This window comes from Macaca thibetana, chromosome 14, assembly GCF_024542745.1.
Source record: "Macaca thibetana thibetana isolate TM-01 chromosome 14, ASM2454274v1, whole genome shotgun sequence".
Taxonomy (NCBI): domain Eukaryota; kingdom Metazoa; phylum Chordata; class Mammalia; order Primates; family Cercopithecidae; genus Macaca; species Macaca thibetana.
Genome location: NC_065591.1, coordinates 6584951 through 6600789, shown reverse-complemented (window position 1 = coordinate 6600789; position 15839 = coordinate 6584951). Strand labels below are relative to the sequence as shown.

The following is a 15839-nucleotide window of genomic DNA, read 5'->3' as shown; positions in this document are numbered from 1 at the left end:
GAGGGTGCGCCTCCGGAGTCTGTCCCGCCCTCTGGACCCATGGGGGACCAGCAACGCCGTCACACGTCGAGGTCCCTGCCAGCCGCTCCGCCGCTCCTTTCTCTCGGCTGGGGTTGGCAAAGGCAGGCACATACGGGGAGGGGCAGGGCCTCAGGAGGGAGGACGGAATGGTGGGCGGGGCCTACGGACACCTTGCCCCGCCCCCAGTGGGGTTCCACACTGCGCACTCCCAGCGGTCCCCCCAGGTTAGGGCCTCCCACCACGGCGCCCAGAGGCCGTGTCAGCCGGGCGTGCACCCCAGGGGCGCTCCGTCCCCCGCGGCCTAGGACTCCCCAGTCAGGACAGTACAAAATCTCTTTATGGCTCATTTTCTGTAAAAAATTGTGGCTCTCGGCGGACCCTGGGGATAGGAGATGCAAAGCGCGCTCCCACGCGGTCGGGGCAGGCGGCCAAGAGCTGGGGGGATCTGGAGCGGGGCCGGGTCGCAAGAAGACCCCGACCCTGCGCCGGGGCTGGGGCGCGTGCTAGGGGACCGCGGGATTTCAGCTGTGTTTTCGAACCCCTGTTCTTGGTTGAGGGGTTCCCAAGGCTCCACCCCGCCTTGGAGGGGGCTGCTGAAGCCCGGAGGTGACCCGGGCTCTGGGAGGGGCGTCCCCAATGTGGGGGAGGAGAGACAGGAGCCTTTGAAGACAGCTCGGGACTCGGAGGGGGTCTCCCCGACCTGAGACGTGGTAAACTGAGGCCGGCGAGCAGGGAGGCTGAGTCCCAGGACCAGGCGACCCCTCACTGCTCCTCGGGCCCGTCGCCCCCTTGCGCCTGTTCGTAGGGGCAGGGCCGGCGGCCAAGTCCGGCGGGCTCGGGGCCGGGCCTGGGCCCCGCGGGCGGCGCCTCCTCCTCCGCGCCGTCCCCATGCTCGCCCTCCGCGTCGCTCTCGTCCGAGTTGTCCTCCTCCAAATAGCGGTAACCGCGCACCTTGTGCTGGGGCCGCGGGATGCGGGGCTGGCGTGGGGCCACGCCCCGCCGCAGCTTCTGCTCCATCCGCAGGTAGGAGACCGCGGCCGCCACCAGCGTCACCAGCAGCACCGCCAGCTTAGCCTGGGCATAAGGACAGGGATGCCAGGGACCCGCGGTCGCCTCGCCCCGCACCTCCCCGCCTATGCCCCTCGCTGAGATAGGCCCTTCCCTCCTCCTGGAGCCGCCCTCAACTTCTTCAGCCCCTCCACCCATGCTTCCTGGACCGCCTCCTGCAGGCGAGGCTGACATCCCAGCACTGTCCCTTACTGTCGCCACGCCCCTGGGAACCTCAGTGTCCCACGCTGTAAGGGGAGAATGCAAATCCCTTTGCCTCATAGGGTGCATGCACCGGTGTTGACAAACTGCTGGCCACAGGCCCTGCCTTCCCAGGGCTTACAACACTCTGTGTCCCTGACACGCCCGTGGGCTGTAGTGATGCTTTTCATGGGGTTTTGACTATAACCCGCAGTCAGGAATGATTTTACATCATAGCTCAGTACATACACACATATCTGTAGGCATGCTTCCTGCTATTTTCTTTTTTCGAGACAGGGTCGCTCCTTCTCCCCCGCCCCACACCCGCTAGAGTGCAGTGGCATGATCATAGCTCACTTCAGCCTCAACCTTCCAGGCTCAAGCCATCCTCCCACCTCAGTCTCCCAAGTAGCTGGAACTACAGGCACGCGCCACCACGCCCAGCTAATTTTTAAATTTTTTGTAGAGACAGGGTCTCCTATGTTGCCCAGGCTGGTCTTCAACTCCTGGCCTCAAGCAGTCCTCCTGCCTCAGCCTCCCAAAGTGCTGGGATTACAGGTGTGAACCACCATGCCCAGCCTGCTCACTGTTTTGTTTTTGTTTTTTTTTGGAGACAGAGACTCACTCTGTCCTCCAGGCTGAAGTGCAGTGGCATGATCTTGGCTCACTGCAACCTCCATCTCCCAGGTTCAAGCCATTCTCGTGCCTCAGCCTCCAGAGTAGCTGGGATTACAGACACATGCCACCATGCCCAGCTAATTTTTGTGTTTTTAGTAGAGGCAGGGTTTCATCATGTTACCCAGGCTGGTCTCGAACTCCAGACCTCAGATGATATGCCCACCTCGGCTTCTCAAAGTGCTGGGATTACAAGCATGAACCACTATGCCCGGCCCATTCCCTGCTATGTTTAGTTCTATTTTTAAAAAATGTTTAGCAACTGGGACTTGCTAGACCGAGCCACCATCTTTTGGGAGCAGAGTATGAGGGCCTTGCCCTGCTTCAGGCCATGAAGGGAGACGACCCAACATCTGGAGAACAGGGTACCAAAGAGCCCACAGGACGGCTGTGATGCACCCACAAAATACCCTCAGAGATGGGCAAACAGACTGGCTGGAGGTGGGCCAGTAAGTGAGGTGCTGAGTTGAGGGCCACCCAGTGGGCTGCAGGAGTGGGGCCTTGGCCCAGAAACTGGCTTGGGAAGGGGTGGCGTTTAGGAAACTGTGAAGCCAGGGCAGGGGCTAAGGAAGTACCCGTCATTGGGCATGGGGCCCCCAACCCTGCCCAGCCTCACCTTCATGGGCAGGCTCGAGCCCAGGTACACGGTGAAGATGGCCACAGCCTGCCACCAGTGGTAGATGGTGAAGATAAAGTCCTGTCTCTCCTTGTCTTCGTACAAGATTCCCAGGAGTGCTGCAGACAGGCGGTACAGGGCAGGCAGGGGAGAGGTGTCACCTGGGGCCTGGAGCTGCCGAGCTACCACCTATGAACTTTACTAAGCCCTGTGTGAGTCCCAGCCCAGGACCGGAGAGCGCCTAGAAAGTGCTGTAAGCCGGTCCTGGCCTGCCCCCTGGTGGAGACCCTAGTCACCACACCACTCACACGCTAAAGCAGAAATAGGAGCAGGTGCGCTGGGCTGTGTGGATGCAGGTGGTTCCGCTCTGCACCACATGCGTGGCCTCAAAAGAAGAAAGCTCTGTGCTTAGTCATGTCCTGTCCCCAACCCCAGGTGTGCAGTGCCAAGCGTGCAGGCGCTGTTTCTCCTCCTCAGCTGGGGCTAGGGAGATCGAACTGTTTGCAGCTGCTAACTCTGCAAATCAAACCTGAAGCTAAGCATGGAGAGGGGGCTTCCTTTCCAACGAGTCCTCCCAGGGTGGGCAAAAAGAGTAATGAATCGGGAGTCAGGAGACGCGTACTCGTTCTCAGGACTGTAATATCGGCTCTGTGGGTGATTTGGGTACTTAACTCCCCAGAGCCGCTTTTCCCAGTGGTGAGATGAGCTTATGCCTATTGTGTGCTGTGTTCTGAAGTTCTAAAGTAAGAAAGTGGGCATGGCACCTGCCAAATTGTAGGGGCCACTATTAACACCTTCGCCAGGCACTCAGGACATGAACACTCCTGTCTTGGGGCCCTGCAGGGTGACTTTACCACCACAGGGCTGCTATGAGGAGACACAGAGCCCCCATGGTTCACAAGGAGGAGACGGAATGTGGAGCTGGGCAGAGGGGATGCCAGGACCAGACAGGGAACAACATAGGTCCGAGATACCCAGGCAGGACTCTGCCCAGAATTGGCTATCCGTGGGCAAAACGGCCAAGAGACTGTGGTGCAGTGTGGGGCTCCAGCCCCTACTACAGACAGAGACACGGGGCAAGCCCCTGCCCTGCCAGCAGCAGGCATGACCTCTGCCATACGTTCAAAACTGTTCACAGCTTCGGCCCATCAGAACAGATGCTGACATGGATGCCCTGCAGGACCGTGCCCGTGTGTGCTAGCTGTGTCACTGCATGTGCCCATCTGTGGACAGGGAACATCCTGGAGCTGAACTTGGGTCTACCCGCTGCCTTCTGCAAACAGGGCCCTGTTCCCCAGCAGCCCAGACCTGGGGCCTGGACTCTGGTACTGAGCAGACTGGGTTGGAGCTGCAGGCCTGCTCCTCTCCATACAAAGGCCCATGTCTGTATCTATGCCCTGGTGTACACAAGGCCACTTGCTCCTACCACACGCTGCCTGAGGCAGAGACCAAAACATCTGCTCCAAGTGTCACGAAAACTATGCCAAGGTAGGCCCTGTCCCCTGGTATGAAAAGGGAGAATCCCTGATGTGTTTTTCACACTGTCCCTAAGGGGTGTCCACAGAGCCCCACACCTACCCTGTGTAGCCACGAGATTTCACACTGACCCTCCAGTGTTGATGGGGCCCTGTGCCCGCCCTGGGGTATTAACAGAATGTTCATGGCATGGAACTCCCACACCTGTCTCCAGGCCCTACCCATCTGTCCCCACTGTGTCCATGAGACTTCCCTTCCACCCCTGGAGTGTCCACAGGAAGCCCCACCTACCTCTGCCATGTCCACAGGACCCTATGTGACCATGGGACCCCATATCTGTCCCTGGGATGTCTATGTCCAGCCAACCGCCCAGAGATAACCATAAAGTCCCCTGCCCCGCCCGCCTCCCCCACTCCCAGTGCCTACAATTATACTCACTGCTGAGTCCAGTCTTGTTCAGGGCGCTGCCCACACCCCAAAGGGCGGCTGCCACATAGAGGATCCAGCTGTGTTGCAGGACCCGAGGCACAGGAGCCCAGAAAAAAAGGACGAAGGTGAGCAGCAGGTGCACCCCTGCTCCAGCCACCAGGGGCACCGGGCGTGGCAGCCACAGCCCCAGCAGGCCCAGGAGTGAGGCAGCTGAGGCGCCCAGGCTGTAAGCCACGAGGAGGTAAGCCAGCCGCTCCAGCCCCACCGAGCACACACCATAGCCCTGGGGGGGACAAGGGGTGCGCATTGGAGTCCAGAACAGCCCAGACCTCCCCACAAGAAGTGTTCCTTAGGCCACGCCCTGCCCTCCCTGGACTGCCTGACCTCGCTCCAAGGCTCAGGGGAAGGTTCTGAGGGCAAGTGTGAAAATGCCTGGAGTGTCCCTAGACAGCATGGGCTGTACTCCGCAAGGAACCAAACGCTTTGTGGGTGCCATCCCATTTCAATTCAGAGAAGCTAAAATAACTTGCCCAAGGTAAAGACGGGATGGGGGTAAGAGAGGGAAGAGAAAGCAGGAGGGGAATATTTGGGATAGACATGTACACACTTACACATGTAATTAAAAATTATCCGTTGTTTACTTGAATTCAAATTTACCTGGTTATCTTGTCTTTTATCGGGCAATCCTATGCAGGCTGTACTTACCAAGGCGATACCAGTGCAGGCAAAGAGCACCTCGAAACCGCTGTATATAAAGAAAGGCACGAGATGGCGCAGGCGGTAGTCACGCACGTGCTTGAAGGGCAGCTGGAAGATGTTGCCCCAGCCCACGCTGCGCAGATCGATCTCCTCTGTGGGCCGGTAAGCGGCTCCGCACAAACCCAGCACCTGTGAACCCATGACTTGAGGGGCAGCCAGCCAGGCCCAGGCCCGGCCTCCAGGCTTCAGCCCCGCCCTTCAGATGCACCACAAACCCAGGCCTTGCCCCAGCTCTCGGCCCCGCCTCCCAGCCCAGGGCCCCGACCCTGAGACACACCCACAGGTCCAGGTCTTGCCTCATCCCAGCTCAAGGCCCCGCCTCTCAGCACAAAGCCAGGCCACCACACTCCCAGCCCCTGGCCTCTGGATTCCCACCCCTGCCTCGGACCACAGGCCTCAGCCCCGCCTCCGAGCCTCATGCCCGCAGCAGCACTCGGCCCTAACTCCCCAACTCAGATCACGCTCCCAGGCCTACGGCTCCCCCTCCAGGCCACAACCCGACCCTAGCCACTCCATCTGATCCAGACCCTTTCTCGCAGACTCGGTCCCCAGACCCACACTCTGCTTCACAGACTGTCCTGCCCCCAACCCAGGCCGCACCAGCAGCATGGCCAGGAAGGCCACTGCCATGAGCACGCTCTCCACCACAATGAGGTTTCCGCTCCGCGGGAGCGTCCGCAGAACCGTCTTGTTGAAGCCGCTGAGGATCCCGTGGCTGTTGGTGCCTGGGAAGGGTGGAGGTGGGAGCACCGTGAGTGAAGAGTAGGGCATAGAGTCAACCCAGCCACTTGGGTGGAGCCACAGCAGCCGCGGAGGTGCAGGAGAGTGAGAGCAAGGGCAGGGTTCCTTCGGAGAGCGGTTTGGAGGTTTGGGCCACTGGGGCTGGGTGTGCCCCCGGGAAAGGGGCATCTTTCCCCTGCTTCCCACCCTATTGCCCCAAGGCTCAGTCGACCTCACATTTCCATACACAACCCCTGCACTGATTGAGCTCTGACTCTTTGCCTGGCCCCAAGAAAGATCCCACTGGCAGCCTCAGCCCAGATGGTGCCTCCTCCAGGCAGTCTTCCCTGCCCACCCACTCTCCTGGCTGGGTCAGATGTCCTAACTACTTACTCCTACAGGGCCCTGTGTCTTGCCCACCAGAGCCGTGGGGCACTGGGCTGCCAGCCCTGAATCCTGTGAGTGAGGGCCCAGTGTCTGCTGGGAAAGTAAGCAGGCTTTGGGGACTCCTCCCCAACCCCCATAAGGACTAACCGCAGCTCTGCACGTTGTACAGCGTGTGGTTCAGGTCATACAGGTAGTGGTTCAGGAAGTAAATCATGGGCAGCTGGGCACAGGCGAAGCTCAGCTGCAGACACAAGGGCAGTTGGGACCAGACTCAGGTATAGAGCCAGGTAGGGGTCACAGTCACGTCCAGGCACAGCCTTTTGGGGACAGGGGCCTTCCCAGTTCTGGGGGTAGCGTGGTTACAGGGCCGCGCAGTGAGGAAGACCTCCTCCTGGCCAGCACTGTGGACAGGGGCAGATGAGGTCTCTATGGATGAGCAAGCTGGGGTGTGCTCAAGAAAGGCAGATGGGCAGCCTGGGCAACATAGAAAGACCCTCTCTCTACAAAAAATAAAAAAATTAGCCGGGTGTGGTAGCACACGCATGTGATGCCAGCTACTCAGACCGCTGAGGTAGGAGCATCACTTGAGCCCAGGAGTTCAAGGTTGCAATGAGCCGTGACTGCACTACTGCATTCCAGTCTGGGCAACAGAGCCAGACCCTGCCCCCCACCCCCACCAAAAAAGAAAGAAAGAAAAAGAAATGAAGTTGGGGCAGATGCAGTGGTGTGCGCACGTAGTCCCGGCTGCTTGGGAGGCCAAAGTGGGAGGATCAATGGAGCCCAGGAGTTCAAAGCCAGCTGGGCAACGTAGTGAGACCAGGCCTCTTAAAAATAACAATAATAAAAGAAAGGAAAACGGGACTAGAGGGATGAGACTGTGGATGGGCTTCAATGCGGGGGTCTGCCCTTGCCACCCAACAATGACCCATGTGGCACTCACATGGAAGAAGCTGTAGAAGATGGCTTGGAAGACCAGGAGATAGGGCGCATGGGAGCCCCGTGGAGGCCGCTGCTTCAGCCCCTGCCCATCCTGCTCCTTGTAGTGGGAGTACTCATGGTACTTCTGTGCCATCCTGGACCACAAAGGAGAGAAGGCTCTCCCCTGCCCGACCTGTGCCACTCCTGTGTGTCCTGCACCCAGAGCTAGGGGCAGACCAGCCCTGGTGTGGGGAAGCTGAGGCCCAGAGGGTGGAAGGGGCTGGACCGTGATCCCTGAGCCAAAGATGGTAATAAAGTGGAGGCTTGACCAGGTCTCCAGCCTCCTGTTCTGCTGCCCACCAGGCTCACCTGGTGATGTAGTTGCCCATGGAAGCCCAAAGAGGCACGATGGCCATGCCCAGGGCCACAGCGGAGGGCACAAGCGTGTAGTAGCGCTCCCAGTAGTTGGTGGAGACAAAGAGGGCGTAGATGCCCACAGCCAGGAACATCATCCACTTGGTTCCGAAAAACCTGCGGACAGTGGGAGGCATGCTGGCACCACGGGCCTGCTGGACCACGGCGGCCTGAAGCCAAATGGGGCCAAAACTGCAGGTCCCAGCTGACAGGGCTGTGTGAGGTAGAGAGAGTCGAGGGCCCTGAGATGGAATCTCAGATACACAGACCTGCTGAGTGGCCTCAGGCAAGCTACTGTGCCTCAGTTTTCCCAGCTGTCATATGGCACAGAGCCCAAACCACAGGCCTCTCACCGCCACTGTGAGGATGGAGAGTGGCCCATGGGTATAACCAGACCTCATGCGTGTTCTGGGCTCTCTGACTCTCCCATTCCCCCTTCTCCTCCCAAGCTCATGCACTGTGTCTGTAGGGCCCAGGGACGCCTCCCAGGGGCTTGATTCAGGCTGGTAGAAGAAAGAGGAAGAGGCCCCACTGCTGGGAGCAGCAGAGCCGGAGTCCTGGTGCCCCTGCCTCCAGTCCGTTGCTCTTAAGAACCGTGGTGGTCAGTCAGGAAGTTTCCTCCTCTCTGGGTCTGGGAAAAGGTCACACAGTGACAATAGGAGGGGCTTGGTGAGTGAGAGGCTGAGGGCCCAATCAGGCCATGGAAGCTGATCAGGCCAAAAACTACTACTGGTATCTTCAGGTTTTCTGTATTTACGCTCCTTAAGTAAAAATGCCAGTAAAAATGTGCATTCACCACTGGTGAGGATGTGGTTTAAAAGTGGCACATATAGGCTGGGCATGGTGGCTCACGTCTGTAATCCCAGCACTTTGGGAGGTGGAAGTGAGCGGATCACCTGAGGTCAGAAGTTTGAGACCAGACTGGCCCAACATGGTGAAACCCCATCTCTACTAAAAACACATAATTCGCCGGGCGTGGTGGTGCACACCTGTAATCCCAGCTACTCAGGAGGCTGAGGCTGGAGAATTGCTTGAACCCAGGAGGCAGAGGTTGCAGTGAGCTGAGATCGCGCCACTGCACTCCAGCCTAGGCAACAGCAAGAGTGCATCTCAAAAAAAAAGTGGCACATATAGCCAGAGGTCATGCACACGGCATAACCCTTTGGGAAAGCAGCCTGGTAGTTTTGGCAGGGGGTGAACATGTGAATTTGTCCTTCTGCCAGGGTTCAAGCCTTCAGTCTGCCAGTTACTGCCTGTGGGACCTGGGCAAGTTGTTCAACACCATGGTTTCTTCATGTCTAAGATTAGAGCAGCTTCCTCAAATTCTTGGGAATGAAATTGCACTTATAAAGTGCCCAGCACGGCCAGGCATGGTGGCTCTTGCCTGTAATCCCAGCACTTTGGGAGGCCGAGATGGGTGAATCACGAGGTCAGGAGTTTGAGACCAGCCTGGCCAACATGGTGAAACCCCGTCTGTACTAAAAAAACAAAACATTAGCTGGGCGTGGTGATGGGCGCCTGTAATCCCAGCTGCTCGGGAGGCTGAGGCAGGAAAATCACTTGAACCTGGGAGGCGGAGGTTGCAGTGGGCCGAGATTGTGCCATTGCACTCCAGCCTGGGTGACAGAGCGAGACTCCGTTTCCAAAAAAAAAAGTAAAAATAAAAATAAATAAATAAATAAATAAAGTGCCCAGCACACAGGAGACAAGAGTTCACTGCTACTAGTAGAAGTGATAGGTTCCAAAAACCATAAAGCCTTTCGTATGGCTTTGACCTAGTAAAGACATTGTTGAAAATGTATCCTAGGAAAAATAATTGTTTAAAAAATTGGGGGAGTGCTGGATGTGGTGGCTCACACCTGTAATCCCAACACTTTGTGGGGCTGAGGCGGGTGAATTTGAGACCGGCCTGAGCAACATAGCAACTCCCCATCGCTATAAACACTATAAAACTCAGCCAGGTGTGAGCCAGGTGCTCCTGCCGGCCCAGCTACTCGGGAGGCTGAGGCGGGAGGATTGCTTGAGCCCAGTGTGTGGGGGTTGAGGAGGCAGCGAGCTGTGTTTGTGCCACTGCACTCTAACCTGGGTGACAGAGTGAGACTCTGTCTCAATAATAATAATAATAATAATAAAATAAACACATTAATTAAAAAAAAAAACAAGGAAACAACTCAGTGCCGCCATATCTGCAGAAGATGCTACCATCTTGCAAAGTCGTAACTGTGAAGGCTGTAGAGTAGGCTGAGATATGCTCAGTGAAAAGAAGGAAGCAAGCGCTGGGCATGGTGGCTCATGCCTGTAATCCCAGCACTTTGGGAGGCCAAGGCAGGCGGATCATTTGAGGTCAGGAGTTCAAGACCAGCCTGGCCAATATAGTGAAACCCCGTCTCTACTAAAAGCATAAAAATTATCCGGGTGGCAGGCGCCTGTAATCCCAGCTACTCAGGGCACTGAGGTAGGAGAATCGCTTGAGCCTGGGAGGCGGAGGTTGCAGTGAGCCAAGATCATTCCACTGCACTGCAGTCTGGGTGACAGGGCAAGAGTCTGTCTCAAAAAAAAAAAAAAAGTAAGCAAGCGAAAGCAAACATGGCCCGCTTGCATACACAGACACACACACACACACACACACGGGCGTGTCCACACACATGCGCTCTGGGGACAAGGATGTGAATATAATCCACGCATGGTGGTGGGACAGCATGGATAGCCGATTTCCTGGAGGGCTTAGGCGGGGGTTCTTTTTTATGATTTCAGTTATTCTAATCCTGCTTGTGCAACTGGAGATGTTTTAAATTTTCAAATTTTTGTTTAAATGGAGTTTTTTTGGTTTTTTGTTTGTTTAAGATGAGGGAACTCAAATTCACACAATTTGTCCACTGGTCTCCAGGTCCCATCAGGGAGGGCGCTGTGGACCGGTGATGGGGAGGCTGAGCCACATACCTCCAGGGCTCAGATCTGGGGCAGAGTTCCCGGAGCACCTGCCCCGCCATGTGTGTCTGTGAGAAACACCCCTCAGCACCAGTCACAGCGACTGGGCCAGGCATGGGTGCTGGACTTTGCTGACCAACCAGAAACCCCTAACTCCACAGCCCCAACCCAGAAGGCCACGTTGGCTCTGGGAGGCCTCCCAGGAGGCCTGGAGAGGAGGATGTCCCATGAGACACAGGCAAGCTGGGAGGGAGCTCAGCCCGTGGAAATCTGTTGCTGGAAACCAAATGTGCCCTGAGGCAAAGTTCCTCTTTCCTTCCCCAAATCCGAGTTTCACCCCCTTCACTCTCAGGCTTCCGGTAGAAGAAGCCTCTCCCTTGCTCTCTCCCACCACAAACACCCGACAGATGAACGCCTCCTGGCCCGCCGGCCTCTACACCCCGCCGAGATGGGAGTACCGCAGCATCCCACGGGACCAGCCACGCCCACCTGATGAGCACTGGTGTGTAGAGCAGGGCGGCGATGGGCGTCACGTTGATGCCCATCAGCATCTTGCTGTCGATGTCGGGCAGTCCCATGTTGCCATATTTCACCTCGCGGTAGGTCTCGTCGTAGTGCAGGATCAGCTGCATCTGCAGGAGGCCTGGGGACAGGACAGGGAGCGGCGTGGAGGGAGCAGCCTGGCTCTGGGCGCCACCGAGCAGAAGCCGGCATGCAGGCCTCCTGGGGACCTGCAATCACCGAAGGCATCCCCTCTGGCAGCGCCCCTCAGGACAGCGTGGGTCCGGGTTGCCACGCCTTCTGCCAGCCGCGGCCACTTGGCCAGGTGGGCCCAGACCCCCACCTGCCTTGCTCCGCCAGCCTCCATTTCCGAAGGGGGCAGGTCTGTCCCGGAGCCTGGACCCCCGTCCCCCACCCACACCGAGGCTCTGGCTGGGACCTGGGGACGCTGCGCTACTTGACCTCCCTACCCCACCCCCACAGCGGGGGGCCGTGGCTGCAGCTGCGAGGGCGGCGGAGGGGAAGTGAGAGCGGGCGGGAGGCCGAGGCCCGCGGTTTCTGTTTCCCGGGCCGGGCTGGGAGCGGGCGGGGCGGCCCCGGGTGCCCGCGCGGCACCTACCCAGGTAGACGCCGTAGGTGAGCATGCCCCCGGCGCTGGCCGCCAGCACGTTCTTGAGCACGCCCAGGCGCTTGCGGCGGTAATAGCGGCGCTCCTCCTCCTCCTCGTTGTAGTTGGGGTACGCGCCCACCAGCTCGTCCAGCTGCGGGCCACGCATGCCGCTTGCACCCGCGATCGCGCCCCGAACCCATGCCCCCCGGTGCCCGCTACCCCCGGCCCGCCCCGGACCACAGGGGACCCCTGCCCCTCGCGCTCCTGGTCCCCACTCACCGGGGCCTCGGGCCCGTCCGGGACCCCGAGCCGATCCTCGTCGCCCTGCGGTCCCGCGGCCCCCGCCATCGGGTAGAGCGGCGGCTCCGCCTCCATGGCCCGAGCAACTGCGGACTCGCGGCGGTGGCCCCGGAGCCCCTGCGACCGCCCGGCCACTTCCTCCCGGCGGGCGGGACCTGCCCCCGCCCCGCCCTGTCCCGCCCTGCGGGCTGCCTCCTCCAGGACACGTGTGTGTGTGCGCGCGCGCGCGCGTGCAGGGGCGTGCCTGTGTGTGCCCCCTTGGGTGTGAGTTCGAATTCCCACTCAGCCACTTCCTGGCCCTGTGACTTTAGGAATTAACTCCATTTCTTTATGCCTCGGTTTCCTCAGTTTCCTTGACAGTGAAACAGAAATACTTGGCACTACCTGCAGGGCCATGGCAGAATTACTGAGTTAATGCAAAGCCTTGGAAAAGTGCCAGGCCCACCTTAAGCTCCCCTCAGGGTTGCCTGGGTCATCCCTAGCCCCACCTCCAAGTCTGCTGTTACAGCTCATCAAAGAGCCCTACAGAGACAGTATCCTCACCAGCTGGACCACACCTCCCACCACAGGACGCTACAGCCAGAGCCCACCTCCCATGTCCCCATCCTGCTCCAGTTTGGGCTGTGCAAAAGGGAGCTTGGGTGGGGTCCTGGGAGGTGGAGATTGTGGCCCCCACTGAACTACATGGGGAACCCTGCCACCACCCTGTAGTGGGGCCAAGAGCCACCTGCCCCCGTCCTGCTGGGCACTGGATCCAGGGCTGCAGCGGGAGCTGTGGTGGGGCTGACATTCCAAAGCACTGGCTGTGCACCTGGCTGGAGCCACGGGGCCCCTTTTGAAAATATCCAGATTCTCTGGCCCCTGGGTTCCTCCTGGTTTGAATGCTCTTCCTCCTGCTCCTCCCAGGTGGCTTCCTTCCCACTCAGCTCTGGGAACAAGGGACCGTCCCTGCAGAGATTGCAGCCCTCCATTTCCCTTCTGGTTTTCCGTGCCCTCCCTGTGCACCCCCTCCCCCAACTGCTCTCCAGGTACATCCTCTCCCGAATGCAGAGGATGGCATTGGGCACCTACTGAGTGATCAATACTTGTGACTGGATAGATGCATGAGTGACTGGATGACAAACACCTCCTGCCCCGCAAGGATTGCTGGGAAGGTGGAGGGACAGGGGAGGGAGGTGTGAATCTGCAGTGGCTTCAGGCTTCCAGGAGACAGAACTTTCTCCAGGTGAGGATGCCCAAGTGCAGATGTGGGAAACAGACAGGTGGATTCATGCAGGTGGGTGGCTGGAAGTGGGACACAGGAAAGGAGCAGGGGAGAGGGCAGGGCCCGAAGCTCAGGGCGGGGAGGAGGTGGGAGAGTAGGGCTAAGGTGGGGGCCGTTCTCAGACAGCAGACACTGGCATCATTACACAGCATGATGAGAAAGTGCAATTCTCCTGCCTCAGCCTCCTGAGTAGCTGGGATTACAGGCATGTGCTCCCATACCCAGCTGGTTTTTGTATTTTTAGTAGAGACAGAGTTTCACCATATTGGCCCAGGCTGGTCTCGAACTCCTGACCTCAGGTGATCCACCCGCCTTAATCCCCAAAGTGCTGGGAGTGGGCCCCCCAAGCTTTTCAATTTCCCTGAGGGACCCAACCCTCTAGGGCCTGGTGACATCTCTTCCTCCCCTTGTCCCTCTGGGTCTGGGGGTGGTGGCAGCTGCTGTGGTTGCCCATCCTGGGCTCTTCAGTCACCTGTGCTGTGCCACCAACTCCCTGCACTCAATGTCTCCTACTCGAAACACCTGGAGACAGCCGGGCAAGGTGGCTCACGCCTGCAATCCCAGCACTTTGGCTGGCCAAGGAGGATCACTTGAGCTCAGGAGTTCAAGACCAGCCTGGGCAACATAGCAAGACCCCATCTCTACAAAAAACACAAAAACTAGCCTGGTGTGGTGGTGCACACCTGTAGCCCCAGCTACTCAGGAGGCTGAGGTAGGCGAATTGCTTGAGCCCAGGAGGATGAGGCTGCAGTGAGCCGAGACTGTGCCACTGCACTCCAGCCTGGGCGACAGAGTGAGACCTTCTCTCTCAAAAAAAAAAAAAAAAAAGCCCTGGAGGCTCTAAGCCCTGACTGACCTGACTGATACATCTCCTCTCTCCAGAAAGGATTTTTTTAGGTGGTTTATGGAGCTGCTCTTGGGGAGCCTGGAGACTACCTATGAGGCTGATAGGGTGGCCCAGATAAACACACCAGGGTGACCTGCGGGACAGAGATCTGAGCAGGGCCAGCGCTCACACCAACCCATCCAGGTTGCAACAGTGCACAGTCACATCCCCAGGAAGGGGCAGCCAGATCTCCCCCCTCACTGTTTGCCAATGCTTGTCTCTATAATAAGGCTTTACTTTCAGTTCTCATTATGAAAATAATCAATGTTCCTTGAAGAAAAGCAAGCAGAAGAGAATAAATATTGCTGTCAACTGGAACTCCCTGAAATAACCTCTTGGAATATTGTTACTCTGCATTGCACTGACACAGGAGCGTGCTGGGCAGCCCACGTGATTCCCTTAACACCACTTCCCTGGCATGGATGCGATTCCACAATATTTTAAACATTAAAGCCAATGGGGATGATGATCACTGGGTCTGGCTCACAGGATGTTGGGAGGTCCCCAGGTTGGAGTGTGCCAAGGGCTCTGCTCAGTGCCTGGCACAGCAAATTCCCAGGTGGCTGCTGCTTTCCACTGATGCTTGAGGCTCCCAAGAGTTGGTGGCAAGGGGCTCACCCAGAGCTGAAGACCCCAGCCCACTCCTGTGCGAGGGCTCCAGGCACCTTGGAAGCACCGTGGGCCGGGGAGCCAGGACTGGCTGGGTGTGGATCCCCGTGTGTCCTTGTCACTGTGTGACCCAGCTGGAAAGCACAGTCAATAATGTCTGGGAATTGTGAAAATTGTGTGAAGTATCTGCACACAGTAGGTGTTCAGTAAAGGGTTGTTGAGTGCATAAATGAACAAGTGACCCGCATTCACGGTTGCCCGTGAGTTCTGACTGTGTCCTGGGCCCTGTGCCCCTGCAGCCTCTAACTTTGCCTCTCCGAGGAGCCAGGGTGGGTCCAGCCTTCCAGGCTGCCAGGGAGGGAGTGGGAGGCAGGACCAGGGCCTCAGGGCCAAGGCCTGGGGCAGCTACTTCCTCAGGAGGGCAGGAGGACGTTCACATGCTCTGGGCACCTCCTGGGCACCAGGTGCCATCAGGTCGGCTCTCATTTCACCCTCACGGTAGCCGTGTGAAGCAGCTAGAGTCAGCCCCATTTTACAGTTGGGAAAACTGAGGCCCAGTAAGGAAACGTGACCTGTTCAAGGTTACTCGTGGGCAGGTGCGGCAGTGAGATGCTCTCGGGCAGGTCTGAGGCCCTGTGAGCCAGGCTCAGGGGTGTGTGTCTGAGAAGTGAGGGAATGAATAATGAATTATGAATGAATGAATGAATGAATGATTCCACCTGATGCCATGCTCATGCCCTGCCCGTGCTTCTGTCCTGGAGTTAGGATGGTAGCTCTCAGACCCCTCCAGAGGGGCTGGGGCACTTGGAATGGTCACAGTTCCAGGCCCACGTGCATTCAATGACTTGTTTCGGTCTCACAATCACTTGGGTACGTTCTTCTTACACATCCCATTTTATAGATGGGAAGGCAGAGGCACGGGGGGTTAAGACGCTAACCTAGGTCACACAGGTAAGTGACAGAACCAGGATTTAAGCCCAGACCTCACGCTTAACACCCTCCATGCCAGGCGCCGAGGTACATGCCCACTGAACCCTCTCATTCACCCACAGATGCCCCCAGGACTGTAGTCAGCCCC

The 15839-nt window shown here is 58.1% G+C and overlaps 3 protein-coding genes across 3 annotated transcripts in view; 1 reads left to right on the top strand and 2 right to left on the bottom strand.

Annotated features, from left to right (window-relative positions):
• NUDT8 (nudix hydrolase 8) overlaps window positions 1-15839 on the bottom strand; it is a 162157-nt gene that overhangs the window by 106080 nt on the left and 40238 nt on the right. The gene's annotated exons all lie outside the window — the stretch shown is intronic.
• The window catches only part of NDUFS8 (NADH:ubiquinone oxidoreductase core subunit S8), a 150602-nt gene that overhangs the window by 101580 nt on the left and 33183 nt on the right, over window positions 1-15839 (top strand). The window lies entirely within an intron of this gene.
• UNC93B1 (unc-93 homolog B1, TLR signaling regulator) lies at window positions 341-12181 on the bottom strand. The gene is made up of 11 exons (XM_050756644.1): window positions 11982-12181; window positions 11712-11853; window positions 11081-11234; window positions 7619-7780; window positions 7272-7404; window positions 6479-6572; window positions 5825-5949; window positions 5171-5353; window positions 4475-4748; window positions 2561-2679; window positions 341-1095 (listed from the first exon to the last, which is right to left on the bottom strand). The coding sequence occupies exons 1-11, from the start codon at window positions 12075-12077 to the stop codon at window positions 784-786; spliced, it is 1794 nt and encodes a 597-aa protein (XP_050612601.1). The 5' UTR covers window positions 12078-12181; the 3' UTR covers window positions 341-783.